At 32.4% G+C, this 16,150-nt stretch overlaps 1 protein-coding gene across 1 annotated transcript in view; it reads left to right on the top strand.

Annotated features, from left to right (window-relative positions):
* Nucleotides 1-9,447: 9,447 nt before the first annotated feature.
* Nucleotides 9,448-16,150, top strand: part of LOC143244903 (tubulin beta-4B chain-like) — an 18,675-nt gene continuing 11,972 nt past the window's right edge. The window contains exons 1-4 of the mRNA XM_076490412.1: nt 9,448-9,602; nt 11,393-11,501; nt 13,030-13,140; nt 13,979-14,223. Of these exons, the coding sequence (XP_076346527.1) occupies nt 9,546-9,602; nt 11,393-11,501; nt 13,030-13,140; nt 13,979-14,223 (522 nt within the window). The 5' untranslated portion in view covers nt 9,448-9,545. The remainder of the gene's footprint in view (nt 9,603-11,392; nt 11,502-13,029; nt 13,141-13,978; nt 14,224-16,150) is intronic.

The raw sequence follows: 16,150 nt of genomic DNA, 5'->3' as shown, positions 1-16,150 counted from the left end.
TATATTCAAACATCTAATATCGCCCTCTACATTCCGACACTCAGTTACACAACCCCTTTCAAACATGTGGTCAGCTTCCGGTCAGTTACCTCTTTCTTTGTGAACATGACGATGACCGAAGAAGGTCGAAACGTTCGTTCTTCTATGTAAAATATTTTCTCAACCCAAACGAGCCGTTTCTGCATATAAATGTATGGATAAATTGTGATTCTGCATCTCTGCTCAATATATTATCATCCTCTCATTATTTTATAAAGTTCGTCAGTTAATTCGAAAATATAGGTGCACTTGAACAATGAATTGTTGTTTGTCATACAAGCAATTTTGGAAATATTTTACAATGACAACAACTGCAAGAAATTATTTCATAATAATACAGTATCTACAGTTAAGAAATATCAGTATTTAATTCGTGTGGAAAACTACATGTTCTATTATCTTCTGCAACTGAAAACCGTTCAGTTTCACTATCACAGCAATAGTGTTCAGCAAGCATTTACAATCTATATTGGCAATGTAGTATTGAGGCTTCTACTAAAGTACAGGGTGGCCCGTAAGCCCCTACCCATCCATATGTTGTTATGTTATATTCAATTACGCATGTATTATATATTTTTTTTTTTCAGAGAAATATGGCTGATGTGAGCCCATTTACACTTGAAGAGCGTATTGTGACAAGATAAGATATATGGATGAGTAGGAACTTACGGGCTACCCTGTACATTTCAGGAACTGAAATGACTGCTCTCCTATCTGCTGGAATACATTTCCATTTCTCAGCAAAAGATTTGAATGTACTACCAATCAACAAGACGTTGTCAACATAGATCAAACTCTTTTTATTGAAATTCTTTCAGGAAAAGCTGCATTTAAAAAGCTTGAAAGTGGTGGCTGCACTCCACATATCAAATTGCATGGTAGAAAATGCATATAAGCCATTTATTATGCCAAAAGTAATTTTGTTCTGGTCTCGTCATCGAGTTCCACTTAACAGTATCTGGATGCCAGCGCTAAAACAATGAACAGGTTAAAAAATGTCGAAACATTCATCTGTTTCTAGTGAGAAAAAGATAATGTGAGTTGCCATGTTCACAAATCTAAAATAAACAGAGAAGATTAGTACTCCTATCTTCTTTCCGACAGTCACTACTGAGAATGACCAAATACTCTCAAAAGATTTTATTTCGTTCTCTGATGTTCAGTCTAATTCAGCTATCTCCTTAGTTCTCCATTGATACCTGTATAGCAGTTGTTTAATCAGAAGTCACCAATATATGTACTGCCTCATTTCACCCAATCAGTCTTCTGGCATTATGCCATTGAATTTTTTCTGCTGCATTGAATGTAGATTGTTTACACAATTATCAGTTAACGATAAAACACATCTTAATATCTGAGTGTCTAGTTTTCGATGTGGCACGAGGGATGTAATCCACACATTACTGTTAATATAAATTACTTTCACTTTGTTGACACTGTTAATGACTATTTCAGCTTGTAGCTGGACAAATGATCGATCATAACTGTAGAACCACACTAGAACTTCACCACTCTTCTTATAATAAGTACCAAGATAATACTATTCGATTCCTGGATAAAAAGCAGCCTATTTTGTGTGCGGATTTCTTAACCATATAACAAGGCTTCGTTCATAGTATTATACAATATCATTTATGTACAGGTGGATACTCTTATTTCTTCTTTCACAAATAGTTTTGCAGTTTACTATGTCTTAGAATCATCTGACTAATACTTGATAACTAGCGAGTAACATTTCACCTGTTTCGCAAGTTTTTTGACCAAGTGGATCTTTCAGTGTAACTTGTTTATGACCGTTTTACCTCATACAAGTATTTGATAGAGTCTCGGATAGCCAATCAAGACTTAGTAGTAAGCATTGAACACTCCAGCCATTCCAAGCAATTACGTGTCTGCAATAATTCAACAAACAATGCAAGTCTTCCTTCTATATTACCCTAAATTTCAATGGAATTATTGTTTTTTTCCTTTCTCATGGAAATCCATGAGTGTAGCCTGATATACTTCTTTTCAACCTCCCAATCATCACCTGTGTGAGAATTATCGACATCATTAACTCAGCAAGGTAAGAGTTCTGAGCTACCTCATGTTCTGATAAGCTTATTGTTATGAAATTTATTTGATGACTCTGTCAGATCCTAAATTCCTCGGTAACAGCATACTTTCCAGCTTGAGGAGGTTAACCACTGCCCCATAATTTATTCGATGCTTGTCATATCACCTTGTAAGGTGTTCCCAGTTGGCAAATAGCATTAATCAATGGTGTTTTAAGTCTCCTTTCGTCTTAATTTCAGCTGCTGTGGTCTTTATCAATCTGAAAGGCTTGTACTGATTTTCCAAATGGGTCTCAGATTCTCCTAACACCAATTTGCCACGAGCCTGTGCTTCTTTCAAACTAAGATCGACTCTCAGTCGACATATCTAGGTTTCCTGATGTTTTAAGGTCCTCCACACAAGTTGTATATGCAACAAAATTACAAATATGGCCTGGACCTTTGCAGCAATTACAAAACTTCAACATTCGAAAGATAATCTTTCCTAAACTCTCAGGTACTTTTCTCCATCCAGTAACTGACCATCCTTCTTGGTCATAAGTCTTTTTGGTTATCGAAAATGCTATTTATCAAACTTAGAAATATCTTAAAATTTAATAATATAAGATTTCAAGCAAAATATTTGTCTTTTAGTTGTAATCTTTTATGTATTGCATCTGGAGCACTTCCTTTCAATTAACCACCATGATGGTGTTCTACCTTTCCTGATACCTCCTCTCCATTTCCATGATGTTTTGGTGAAACATTTTCCCTTATTCTTTGCTGGTGGCACCGATATGTTTAGGGAAATAGTCAATATGTGAGTGTAAAAAATGAATTTTCAAGCTTACGATACAATTCAACTGTTTGAATTTATCGAGTATGTTATTGACAATATTTTCGTAATTTGGGTCTTTGTTGATTCCTACATATTTGTCAATAACATCTCTACAGACAATTCATGCTTCTTTTCATCTTTTTTCATTGTCATTTTCAACAGTTAATCTGAAGTAGATTTTCTAAATTGAGGCACACAAAAACACCTTTCTTTACGTTTCGCTTCTGAAAGAGCTAGGAATTGCCCACATAGGTATTTGAAACTCGCTATATTTGTCTAAGATCTTTGTAAACTTTCTCATCAAGCCAAGTTTTATATGAAGTGGAGGCAACAGGACTTTCTTTTTGTCAACCAAACTATCATGTTTAATGTTTTTCAATTCTGGTATCAAGCTGACCGCACTATCATTGTTTCTTTATTCATTACCGATTTTGTGTTCTCCTTTCCCATTCACCTCAATACCTGGAAAGTTGGTATAACCGAATTGTTGACCCAACAACATACAAATAACTTTTTAAGTTTTCACAAAGCAGCCTACTATGTTCTTTGTATTTGACCTTATCAAGAAGTTCGATATTTTCGTGCATTTCCCTCAAGTGAGCAGAATGAGCATTCAAAACAGATGCATATATATTACTATTCTAAGGGAGAACACCTTTCAGACATTTTGAGAAAACAATGAAAAATCACTAATCACCAAGTTTATACATTGCAGCCCCTATCTTTAGTATTAATTCAGGTATATTGTATTAAACAAGTAAACCTTCTTGCAAAAAGTATAGTATAAACTTTTTCTCTAGATTTCTGCACCAGCAGAATGATGTGTCTAGAGAAAGTAAGTTCTTAGCCCAAAGTTTAGACCCTCTTACCTCTGAAGTATCCTTTGAAAAACCCAAATCTCTCACCAAATCATTATGTTAACCTTGTATGAAAAGTTATGATTCACTAGACCTCTTAGGTTAAAAACAATCCCTCTCATCATTTCTATTGACAACAGATTCAGAATCAAATGAAACTGTATCAAGTGTCTTTGCTGGAGTAGGTACTGTTACATCAGGTCTATGAGCAACAGGACCTATAGCTGATTGATGGTTTGGATAAGAAAATTTCTTTTTTATTTCGAGTGTTGTAGCCTTCTACATTATATGAGCAGAAATAGCAGTCATCTCTCTGGTTTCTAAGCTCATACCAGACCATTCTAATTCCGAAGAATAAATGATTTTTTTTAGTCTATTGTCTCTTCGACATAAACATTGCCAACTTTGTGCAGAGTCCGCGATTTGTTTTGGTCCCCAAGTGTTATTCCAAAATAGGAGTGATACGTTTTTTTTTTTGACGAATTATGTAATGTTTAGCTTTTTTTTCTTTATAACAACTTTTGTGTAGGGATGGTAAATAACCTATACAAATATAAGATAATATTTTTAGGTCATTTTCACAACCTTTTGTTGCCATAACAATGAATAAATAATATTGAAAAGAAAAAAAATGATGTCAACATACACTCACAAACAAATACAATCGAGAAATGACACGTCATACGGTCTGTTAACCGTTTATATACTAGAGGTGTTTATTTCGTGGGTTCTCGTACGATCGATAAGATTGCCACGTCGCGATTAGTATAGAAAAATCTATAGCTAGTGGTTGTCAACATTTTTAGGATAAAATATGACCCTATTTCAATGAAAATCATTCACTTATGTAAAAGTACCTGTGACGTTTGTGAAAAATCTGTACGTGATAGAGAAATATGCATAACATTTTCGGATTCATCGTACAAAAATTACAGCAGAACATGTAAATCTTTGAAAACAAAAAATTGCTGGCTTGTGTTACACTTGGCCATAAAGCAATATCCTGTAAGTAGTTGATATCTAGAGTTGAATATTTTTCAATTTCAGCCTGATTTCGGACAAGATTATTTCTGTTAGTTGCTGTCGTATTTATGTGATTATCACAAGATTAGTCAGCAAGAAAAACTAATTTGAGAATCGGGAATATTTAGTAATCCCTCCAGGAGCCAAGATAATATATGCAGTTCGGGTCACTTCCAGCGAACCTGGGAAGGTTCGAAATCCTAATGTTACATATGAAATATTTACATGTAAAAATAAGTTATGAATTATTTAAATGATGAAAATACAAAAATTATGTTCTATCAGACATTTAATTTTTGAGATCTCCAAAGTGGAGATCTTAAATTTTGTATAGGGATGGTAAATAGCCTATACTAAGGTGTTTCAATACAAGATGTTTCAACGAATGCTAAGTTATTTATGAGAAGTGAAATGTTAAGTATAATGATATGAAATAGGTTTAGTCGAAGTCTAAATCATACTTTGGTGAGAAGATAAATTTATTACTCTTTGTCTAATAAATGAAGAATATACAATACTAAAATAATGCGCTAGAAACCAGGTTTTGATATCTTTGGTGGGCAGATAACAGATATTCCATTGTGGGGTTTTATGTTTAATTACAAACAAAAATACAGTTATACGTAAAGCGTATCTATATCTGTATCTTAATGTATATGTGAAGTATGGATTGCAGAATCATAAGAAACACAAAATTGTTAAAGAAATAAAAAGTTAAGTTTAAAATAGACCACACCAGATAAACTGGAAATACGATTTAGTTATTTAGGATATCAATGAATGACTTCAAATTTGAGATGGATTCGCTTTGAATTTGTTTATTTTTTAAAACAAAAGTCAATATTGACTCTACAAAGTTTCAAATGTGTAAGAAAAGGTTTCTTTGGTTCAGCAGTATTTATAGCATTATCAAATAGAGATCATCTACGTGTAAGCTTCCTCCACATTTAAAATAATGTAGAATTTGATATGAATACAGGCTCGTCAACGAAAAATTGCATAAATCTATTTTTATTACAAAGTGAAAACAAGTACACTAGTATAAGACTAAAATGTTATAAGTTACACACTCATTAAAATATTAGCAACTAAAACTCTATTGTTCAGTTCTCCGTTTGTTTATCAGTAAGATGTCATGTACACAGAAACTTTTAAGATTTGACATGTAGCAAGATCTTTGAGCATTAACATGTACCAAGAGGAAAAGAAGGAAATCGATTGTTTTTTGCGAATATGGAACTTATTACAAAAACTGTTTTGTTTTTAAAATTTGTTAGTTTTATTACAAAATTGTGTAAAATTGATTTGTTAAAATACTTAGACCGTGCATATTAAATAAGTAGCCAGTCACGAATGCTTGCATAAAGAATTAAAAAATATATCAAATTTCGATTAAAATGTTTTTCCAATCCAAATAGTAGGATCAACAACATGGTACATGAGCATTTCAATGATGTTAATAATATAACGAACACGAAAAAGTTAAATGTGTCAAAAAGTGATTGCAGCTATAATACTATCGTACACAGGTAAATAATTACTAAAATTTTAAAAATAATGATAAATTTGTGAAGCTCTTTTGTAAAACACATCCACAAGTTGATTTAAAATGGATTTTAAACCTAAAAATAAACTTCTATGTATTTTCAGGTTTGATAGCGCTTAAAATATCTCATGAATATAAAATGACAAAAATAAACACAAGTTTAATGATTAACTAAAAGGAGGGCATTTAAAATATTAAGTCAAATGCTTGATGAATGCATAATATATATAATACTAATTCTCAAAATTCTCCCTAGAGGTCGCAATGAAAACTGTTCGTGTAAGAGATCTTAATGAGCAGCAAACAACTCACATCTGAACGATAAAGTTTCAGTTAATGACCATTAAAGAAGTAAAAGTAAATAGTTTTAAATCATGACCAACCCTTTCTGTGTAATTCAATGTCTAAATGATAATTATTTTTTGTAAGTTAATAATTACTCAAATGATAGTTAGGTCCACTTATTGTTTTCATTACTTGCATAAAATACACTGCCTGTAGTAACAATTTTGCCTTTTACGAGAAAAAGGAATTTTGATCTCTTTTGAAATCAGAATATTGTTTTAGTTAAAAACGAAAAGTTGCCAATTTCTCAGACTGTAATAAGATCTTTTTCAGATTTAACATATGTAAGAAATATTTCTAATAAGAAAAATGTTAGTATTATGGCTTTCTCTTGAGAAAGAGAGATGTTGTTGCTGCTCCTCGTTTACGACAAATAAATGTTATTTATAGTGCGCTTAAACAGTTAAACGATCATTATATACTAGCAGTATATATATGTTTGTATATTAACAAGCATTGACGATATTACCTTTTTGTATTTATTGTTTACTCAAAATATTTGAAAATTAGATATATCTGCTCATGCAATTGAAGATTTAGAATAATACACTGGTAAGAAAGGGCCTTAGAAGTGTGGCAATTACTGAGTAATGAGAATTAATATTAAGTAATTTATAAGCTTTATCCTACTTTAATATTCATACTCTAGCTTTCCCACGGACAATTTTGTTATTATGCAAAGTCTTCTGGGCTATTGTTTTAGGTGATGAGTTGATTGAAGAAAAAGCATTGGAGGCGATGTAATTTTCATGTTTTAATATTCCATTTATATTATTTAAGCATCATGAGGTCTTTAATACTTAAAATAATTCACAAATGCAGAACAGTATTTGAACTACCTCAAAATTCAATATCAATTTTTTATGAATTATGGTATCATCTACGTTAATCTCCACAAAAGATTAATCTATCATTATTATTTAGAATATTCTGTTCATAAATTATATTAGGTTTATTTATTTAATTTCAAGAGTACTATTCAAAGATTTCATCACCTTGATACATTTATTCCTTTAATTTGTTTTTGTTTGTTTGTTTTTGAATTTCGCACAAAGCTACTCGAGGGCTACCTGTGCTAGCCGTCCCTAATTTAGGAGTGTAAGACTAGAGGGAAGGCAGCCACTCATCACCATCCACCGCCAACTTTTGGGATGCTCTTTTACCAACGAATAGTGGGATTGACCGTCACATTATAACGTCCCCACGGCTGAATGGACGAGCATGTTTGGCGCGACCGGGATGCGAACCCGCTACCCTCAGATTACGAGTCGCACGCCTTAACACGCTTTGCCCTGCCGGGCCATTTCTTTAATATTTACCGAGGTAACTAACAGTTGTTTTTAGACTTTACATTTTAAAAATGTATTTACACTTTCTGAATATTATATTGTAATATAAATGTATAGTAAAGATATGCCTTATAAATTAAAGATTTCATTTGTGAACCACTAGCTAATAAATATTATAGGTAATTGAGTAGTGAAAGTGTATTAGAAGATTGAAAGTTGTTTAATGCTAGTCAAATATTTGAAGATGATAAACATTGTCTAGGCAATTATAGGCCAGTTAGTCTTACATCAGGAGTTGAAAAGGTTTTGAACAGTGTGATTGAAGATGAGTTGTAGAGTCACTTAAAGCAATTTGATATAGTGTCAAAGAGCTATCATGGTTTTGCTAAAGGAAAATATTATGATATTCTTTAAGGATGTTGCTGCAAGAGTTGATGAAGGAAATGCTACGGATTTGGTTTACTTGATTTTCAGAATGAGTTTGATGAGATGCCGAAAATTAAATCTGTGAGTGTGGCGAAAATGTTATTATACTGGATAAAAAATTTGGTGAAGAGTAGAAAGCAGAGGGTAATAATAAATGGAAATATGTCTAAATAGATCACAATTACAAGTGATGTGTATTAGACCTCTGTGCTGGACCCTTTGCTGTTTTCGATTTACATTGATGATATTGATCCTGGAGTGACAAACAAAAAATTAATGTTTTCAGATGATATTAGCATTTTTAGGTTGGCTAACTGTGTCAGTGACGCAGTAGACTTACATGGAGACTTAGATTATTTGATAAACTAGGCAAATATGTGGCAGATGATGATTAACTCTCCAAAATTAAGGGTAATTCATATAGGTTTTCACAGTTCAAATTATTGTCACAGTATCAATGAGAATATATTAAATAACGTAGTTGAAGAAAACGATCTTGGTGCTGTGATCGAATAATTACTTAAATCACCTAAACAGTGTATTGTAGTTAGCAATAGGACTAATAGGATTTTGAGTTCTATCTAAATATTAAGGGTAACTGCCTTCCAACAATTCGCTGCAGATAGTGAAAGGCAAGAGAAGCTTAGACGCTGTAAACTCAAGCAGTCATCTCCTAACCCTTAGCTGATTTTCCTTAGTTGCTACTGGTTTTACATCAGCGTCTGGACCTTGAATGATAGGCGGAACATCCGCAACGCGTTTGTATGTTATGGTTGCAGATTCTATCTGTTATGAGTTTTAATGACAACAAGGACTGGTAATGGAAAAATTAATTTTGATTTTTGAGTCTCTGTAATATTTTTGACATATAGATATTAATTTATCTAATTACGCCTAAAATATGAAACTAATATTTATATTTACTAACAACGACTCATTAAATATGGCGTCATTAGAAGATTATCCAATCAACAATTAGAGATACACCTCCTGATAATTAGTTGAATACCTCACAGTTTAAAGTGTGACAGTTCTATCGGACGTAAAAGGGACCACCTCAAGAACATAGTAGCAGTGTTACTAATTTTTAATATACATATATCTGTACATTTAAAGAAAATTCGGCTTGATTTCTTTGAATTCATTGTCATGAGGGAAATCATTCACGTTCAAGCAGGCCAGTGTGGCAACCAGATTGGCTCAAAGGTAGGAATGCCGAAACGTTAGGTTTGCATTTCACTTATAGCTTCTACACACTCATGAGTGCAAACATATTCTGTGAGCTTAAAAACTTTGTTGTAAAGGTACGAATTTTCTTAAATAATATTCAATGTTTGAAAGTACGATTTACCTATGTAATTACCTCAATATGCCTGTCTAGTTCGATTAAATCCGATAAGTTTATGGCTCCATTAATGAAGAGTAAAATACTTTTTAATAAACTTTTGACTTAATGACTTTTTATTAAAAAAGTAGAACATTTTTACAGTTTGATTTAAAATCGGTTTTAGTTGAAAAATTGCAATATTTGGATTCTATTTGATCACAATTTATAACTTTGTAGTAATTTCTGGGGCTGAGAGGGGAGATCAATTCGGGTAATAATTAGGGAAGCTGAAGACGAGATCATTTCGGGATTCGAAATTATGGTTTCTGCTGAACTGGAGCCGATTTTAAAAATGCAACGGGATTCGGCATTTTTCTCTTTTCTAACGTTTTGTATGTCATTTATTCATTTACATACATTGTTACACTTGTTATAAGATCACGACTTGGGCTTTTTAAACAGCTAAAACAATCGCATAATTTATGCAAGATTACTCGCTATTTAACACATTATTAGTTATTAGTTCTTTAACTTTCCTATTCTCGATTGTCTTTAATATGTTTGTTATCTTATTGGTTGGCACTTCAAATGAAGTTATAAACATACGAAATCCCTAGGTAAGAACAAGGCTTGGTTTTTAGGTACTATATTTTCTTCCTTTATTCTTTCAAGATTAAGCCATACTTTTCAAACTTGAAGCTTTTGCCGATTTCTTAAAGCATTGGTTTATTCTTTATTAGTTACGGAGGCGGTGATAAAAATTTATTATATTTGTTTCAATGACAAGCATATAGACGCAACAATAAAGATAAAACAGATTTTCGATCTTTGAAATATTTCTTAAGTATATTATCTTGCTAGTTTTTAAAATCAAACATTTGTAACGGTTCTCTTTAACAACGATAATGTAATAGTTACAAGTACACAATGAATTAATTTTCTGAGACTTTGATAAATATTCTTTTAATTCGTTGAACTTAGCTGAAGGAATCACGTTAAATATAGCTTTCCTTTATATATATGTGTATTAAAAAGTGGGACACAGATAAGTCTTTGGATTTAAGATGCTAAAATCAGGGGTTTGATTCCCCTCAGCATTAGCTATATGCTTATATTAGTTTTGTGACCCTTTTTAACAGGAAAGTAAAGATCTAAAGCATTCAGGTATATACAATAATTCCATAGAAATCAATGTTCGTGTGGAATACACCTGTTATATGTAATAACACACATACTATTATTGAAATCTTTAACAATCATTTAAATAATTACAAGAGAAGATTGAGAAATAATGTATTAGATGCATAGATCCAAGGCAGAGATTCACTATGCCACCTGACATTTTTCTTTCACTTTAAACAAGTAGAAACTCTATTTAACCTCTCACAATAAAAATAATCATAATTATATTCAGAATATTTCTGAAAGTACATCACGTTACAATTTTAGATGTGTCAATAAGCGCTATATTCAACTGACTTCGTGTATGAAATTTTTATTGATTTAAGACACTCATAAGACATCCATGAGATAAACTCATATCAATGCACATATTACACTGTACACGTGTAATAACATCTCATTCATTATTTATAAGAATTATCTGATAACTTTTTCTGATTCACATTGATACTATTGTTTTGTTGTTATTTCCTTCTTTTCATCATAGTTTTGGGGAGTGATATCAGATGAACACGGTATTGATCCAAGTGGGATTTACATAGGTGGCTCTGATCTTCAGCTTGAAAGAATAGATGTATATTACAATGAAGCATCAGGTGATTTATCTTAATATGTGTAAAAGAGTACTTTAGACTAAAACATACTTCTTTCTTTTGTATTTTATATAATAGTTGTTGCAATAAAAAGAAATGTTAAATATTATTTTTAATCTACAAGCTACTTTGTACCTGTAGTTAAAGTTGAATAACAATTTGTGAATATTACTATATGTATATTTGTCATTCAATAAACTGTACATATGGGTAACCATAATATTAGCAAGAATATATTTGTAATTATGGTTTACAATATGTATATGCGTATTAAAGATTTCGTTACGCCTAGTATTCGAGGTATAAATCACTATACACCACAGATTAATTTTTCTTTGCGTTGTTAAATTTGTTCATTACTGTATTAAAATTAAAAGAGTATTAAATAACTATCTTTAGTCAACTACAAATCAGTGCCCAGGTGGCTATTCGTCTAATAATCAAAACCCAAATATATGTTGTGATACACACCTAAATAGCGTTTCACATAAACTTCTCTCTCTTATTTACATCTCAATTGGCAAGTTTTGATGTAGTCTGAAAGGCTCGCTGGGTACTGACTCGAAGTAGAAAACAAGATACATTTAAAGTGTCATTTTCATTCATCTTTCATTTGACATACGCAAAGACTAAATTAAGAGAGATTTGAGAGAAACCTTTTCTTACTTGTAACATATAATTTTATCGCGAATATTAGGATTATTCGTTTCCATCGCTTCTGGCCCGGCATGGCCAGGTGGTTAAGGCACTCGACTCGTAATCTGACGATCGCGGGTTCGAATCCCTGTCACACCAAACGTGCTCGCTCTTTCAGCCGTGGGGGCGTTATATGTTACGCTCAACTCGTTGGTAAAAGAGTAGCCCAAGAGTTGGCGGTGGGTGGATATGACTAGTTGCCTTCCCTCTAGTCCTACACTGCTAAAATAGGGACGGCTAGCGCAGATAGCTCTCGTATTGCTTTGCGCGAAATTCAAAACAAACCAAAAATAAAATCCGTCGCTTCTCTAATTTTCGGCGTTCTAGCTCTAACCTTCAGAGTCATGACATCGAGAGAAAGTGCTTATCGACACTGTATATAATGTAGTTGACATGTTAATTTACACTCAAATTTACCTTTTATTCAGAAGTTCTTATTATGATTTTACTATAATATATCTCGATTATTAAGTGAGCAGTAGTAAATTAAAAACTATATTTTATTATCTTAATGGCTAATTATTAGTTTATTAGTGAATTTATTATTTAAACTTTACTTTTCGTAGTTGTTAAACACAAAGCTACACAATAGGCTATCTACGTTGTGCCCACCACGAGTATCGAAACCCGGGTTTTAGCGTTATGAACCTTCAGACCTCCTCCTGAGCCACTGGAGAGCGTTATTCAAACCCAGGAGTGTTAAACAATACTCACTTTTTGAGCATGCGTAAAAGCGGTTAACTGCATAATGTTTTCGACCGGCCAGAGTGTAATGATACTTGTAACTAAAATTTGAAACCGTATTTAAAGCAGGTGGATTTTAATCTTTGATCAGGAGGAAAGTACGTTCCTCGAGCTATCCTAGTGGACCTGGAACCTGGAACTATGGACTCAGTCCGGTCTGGCCAGTTTGGACAGCTGTTTAGACCCGACAACTTTATATTTGGTAAGTAGATCATTTATATATTTTAATTATCATTTCAGCAATTAATATATTTAGTTAAATGATTGTAGATAAATTCTTATCAAGAGGTCATTAATGTACATTCCCAGAATGAAAGATTGTTTATCTCATATTAAGTGACACTTTCACAATCGCTAAACATCTTTATTAAATATTAGTATTTTGTTTCTATATTAAAAGTTCGGATCTTGTTTTGGTGTTAGTTATGTGTGTTTGAAGTACGTCTTACAAACCACCATCAAAGCAATAAATTTTTCAAAACGATCATTTCCCGGAAAGGGGGCCTAAGATCGCGCTGAGGTACATTAACCATTTGTACCAATATATAGTAGTATGTTGTCTGTCAGTCAGTCAGTAAACACTAAAATGACATCAGATAAGTGACGCTTAACGTTGCAGTGTTACTTTCGTGACGTCAGTAAAAAGCGTGCGGGTTCTACGAATCATGAGAACTATGACTGTATGATTCAACATATGAACTTCACAAGCAAAAAATAAAAAAATCTGTTACTCTTAATTTTGGTTTTAGTTACTTTTGACACAGAGCACTTTCTTGGACCCAGTGTAAGTACATCTAGTACATTGCTTTTATTTTCTGCTGTTTAATTCTTGAAAATTGCATTAAAAACTAAGCAGCAATAAACATTTCTAATTTCTCAAATAGTATACTTTTTACTGCTATCAAACCTATAGATTGCATAGTAAAACCAACTGTGTCAAATTTCTTAGATTGATGGACTCAAGCTCTAATCTTCAAAAATATTTGAACTTTTGTTCGATCAGCATTTGTCTTATGTAACATTTCAATGCACGTTTACAGGTCAAAGTGGGGCCGGTAATAACTGGGCCAAAGGACACTACACAGAAGGAGCAGAACTAGTAGACATGGTAATGGACGTCATGAGAAAAGAAGCCGAGAGTTCTGACTGTCTGCAAGGTTTTCAACTGACCCACTCTCTAGGTGGCGGTACTGGATCTGGCATGGGGACACTTCTTGTTTCTAAAGTCAGAGAAGAATATCCAGATCGCATCATGGCCACCTTCTCCGTTTTCCCATCTCCAAAAGTAAGTAGAGTTTAGAGAAAATCTAAAGATACATTGGTAATTATTTCGTTTTTTTTAATGATTTTGAGTAACATTTAATTTTTTATGACTATGAACTGTGAACAGTAAATAAGTGTTTGAACTTTTTATCGGCTTTTATTGCAGCTTACTTACTTTACTAAAGTAATAAATAAATATATGTAACACTTTTTTTTAAAGTTGAAAAGTTTAAATACGAACAATTAATAGGCTTCGGAAAGAGGGCTGAAAGCTCGCAAATAGATATATTTTAACGTCAGAGAAAAGTCCATGCATAATTTTGCATTTCAAGGTAAGAGTAGAAATTCCAAGTAAACAATTTTTAGTATTCCTTGTTAATTTTATTTGATTGGTACTTGTGATTTCTTTTTGTAAATATTTGTAAACTATTTATACACCAAATTCCTTTGGTGTCATTGATTTTGTTAATTATATGATACCTAATAACATATATATGATTCATTAAAAAAAATTAAAATACCTTCAATGTATTTTACCGACTTAATATAGTGTAATATTGGCCCTCATCAGCAGTAAACAGTATATGAACAAGCAGGTACTTTGAGGATTAGTACTGCTAATAATATCCTTTTTTATGATGTTTTTGTAGTGCGTGTAACCTATTGTGTAACTTCAGAAGAAAGTTTCCCTTTCTTATATTTTGTTTAGAAAATGTATAATATTTCGTGACAACATTCCTGACAACGAATTGTTTTACAATCACGGAGAAGACATTTCATAAATGTATGACAAGGATCATAGTTTTAAAGACTGATATGTATTTGTACTTCAGGTAATATCATCAGATCTTTAGGTTAGACTTCAGTGTAAAATGAATCGTTATTTGAATCTACTCACTACAAATTTTAACGTATTTTTCTAACCCTGGATACCCTTTTCTGATGCAGGGATTCCTTATTTCCTCAATTCTCATGAAAAGTATTATTTAGTACTATAGATATGATTATTATTATTCCCCAGATTTCAATGAGAAAAAAGAATGATAAGGTTAATTGATCATTTTTGGAAAATGTGTGTGTGTGTTTCTTATAGCAAAGCCATGACGAGCTATACACTGAGAGGAATCGAACCACTGGTTTTAGAGTTGTAAATCGGAAGACTTACCAGTGTCTCAGCGGAGAGACAAATCGTTCGTTATAGTAGGACGAAGTAGACATCAATAATTATCCCAGACAGACATATTATATGAAGATAACCGAATTATTAATTTAGTAAACCTGCTAAGCCTTAATGGTTAGAGAGCTCGACTCTCAGTCAGCTGCTCGTAGGATCAAATTCCCATCGCTCACTCAGCCATTTGAGTATTATAATGTGACAGTTAATTCCTCTATTCGTTGATAAAGAGAAGTCCAAGAGTTTGCGGTGAATGATTGATTAAATGCCTTACCCTTAATCTACCACTTGAAAGTTCTGGACAGTTAACGTAGATATTTACAAGATTCAATAGAAACTAAACAGCAAACAAAATTAATTTACTAGTTTGTCATTTAGGTTGTTCTCTAAACTTCAACTTAACGGTAAAAATGAAACCTAACCGGTATTTTCGAGGCTTATTCTCAAGTGTAAATAAAAACCCAAATTAACATGCATTTAATGACATTTATGTAAGTGCATTGGTTGGTTCTAACCTTAAATTCAGTTTCGAAATAGCCTCAATATGTACGTATAAATAAATAGCAAAACCTAATTCTGGGTTTAGTTAACTGTTGATTGGATGGAAGTTTGTTTTAAAGCAAAGCCACATTGAGCCATTTCCTGTGTCCATGGCGGAGAAATTGAATCCGGGACAGCAGTAACTTTACTAAATTTGAATTAAATATAAAATCAATTCTTTTAGGTAAAATAGTGAAAAATAAATTTCATTATTTTTTGTTTCTCAAACCAGAAA

The sequence above is a fragment of the Tachypleus tridentatus genome, chromosome 1, assembly GCF_004210375.1.
Source record: "Tachypleus tridentatus isolate NWPU-2018 chromosome 1, ASM421037v1, whole genome shotgun sequence".
In the NCBI taxonomy this organism is placed as follows: domain Eukaryota; kingdom Metazoa; phylum Arthropoda; class Merostomata; order Xiphosura; family Limulidae; genus Tachypleus; species Tachypleus tridentatus.
The sequence above is the reverse complement of the archived record's forward strand: the minus strand, read 5'-3'. Positions and strand labels throughout refer to the sequence as shown.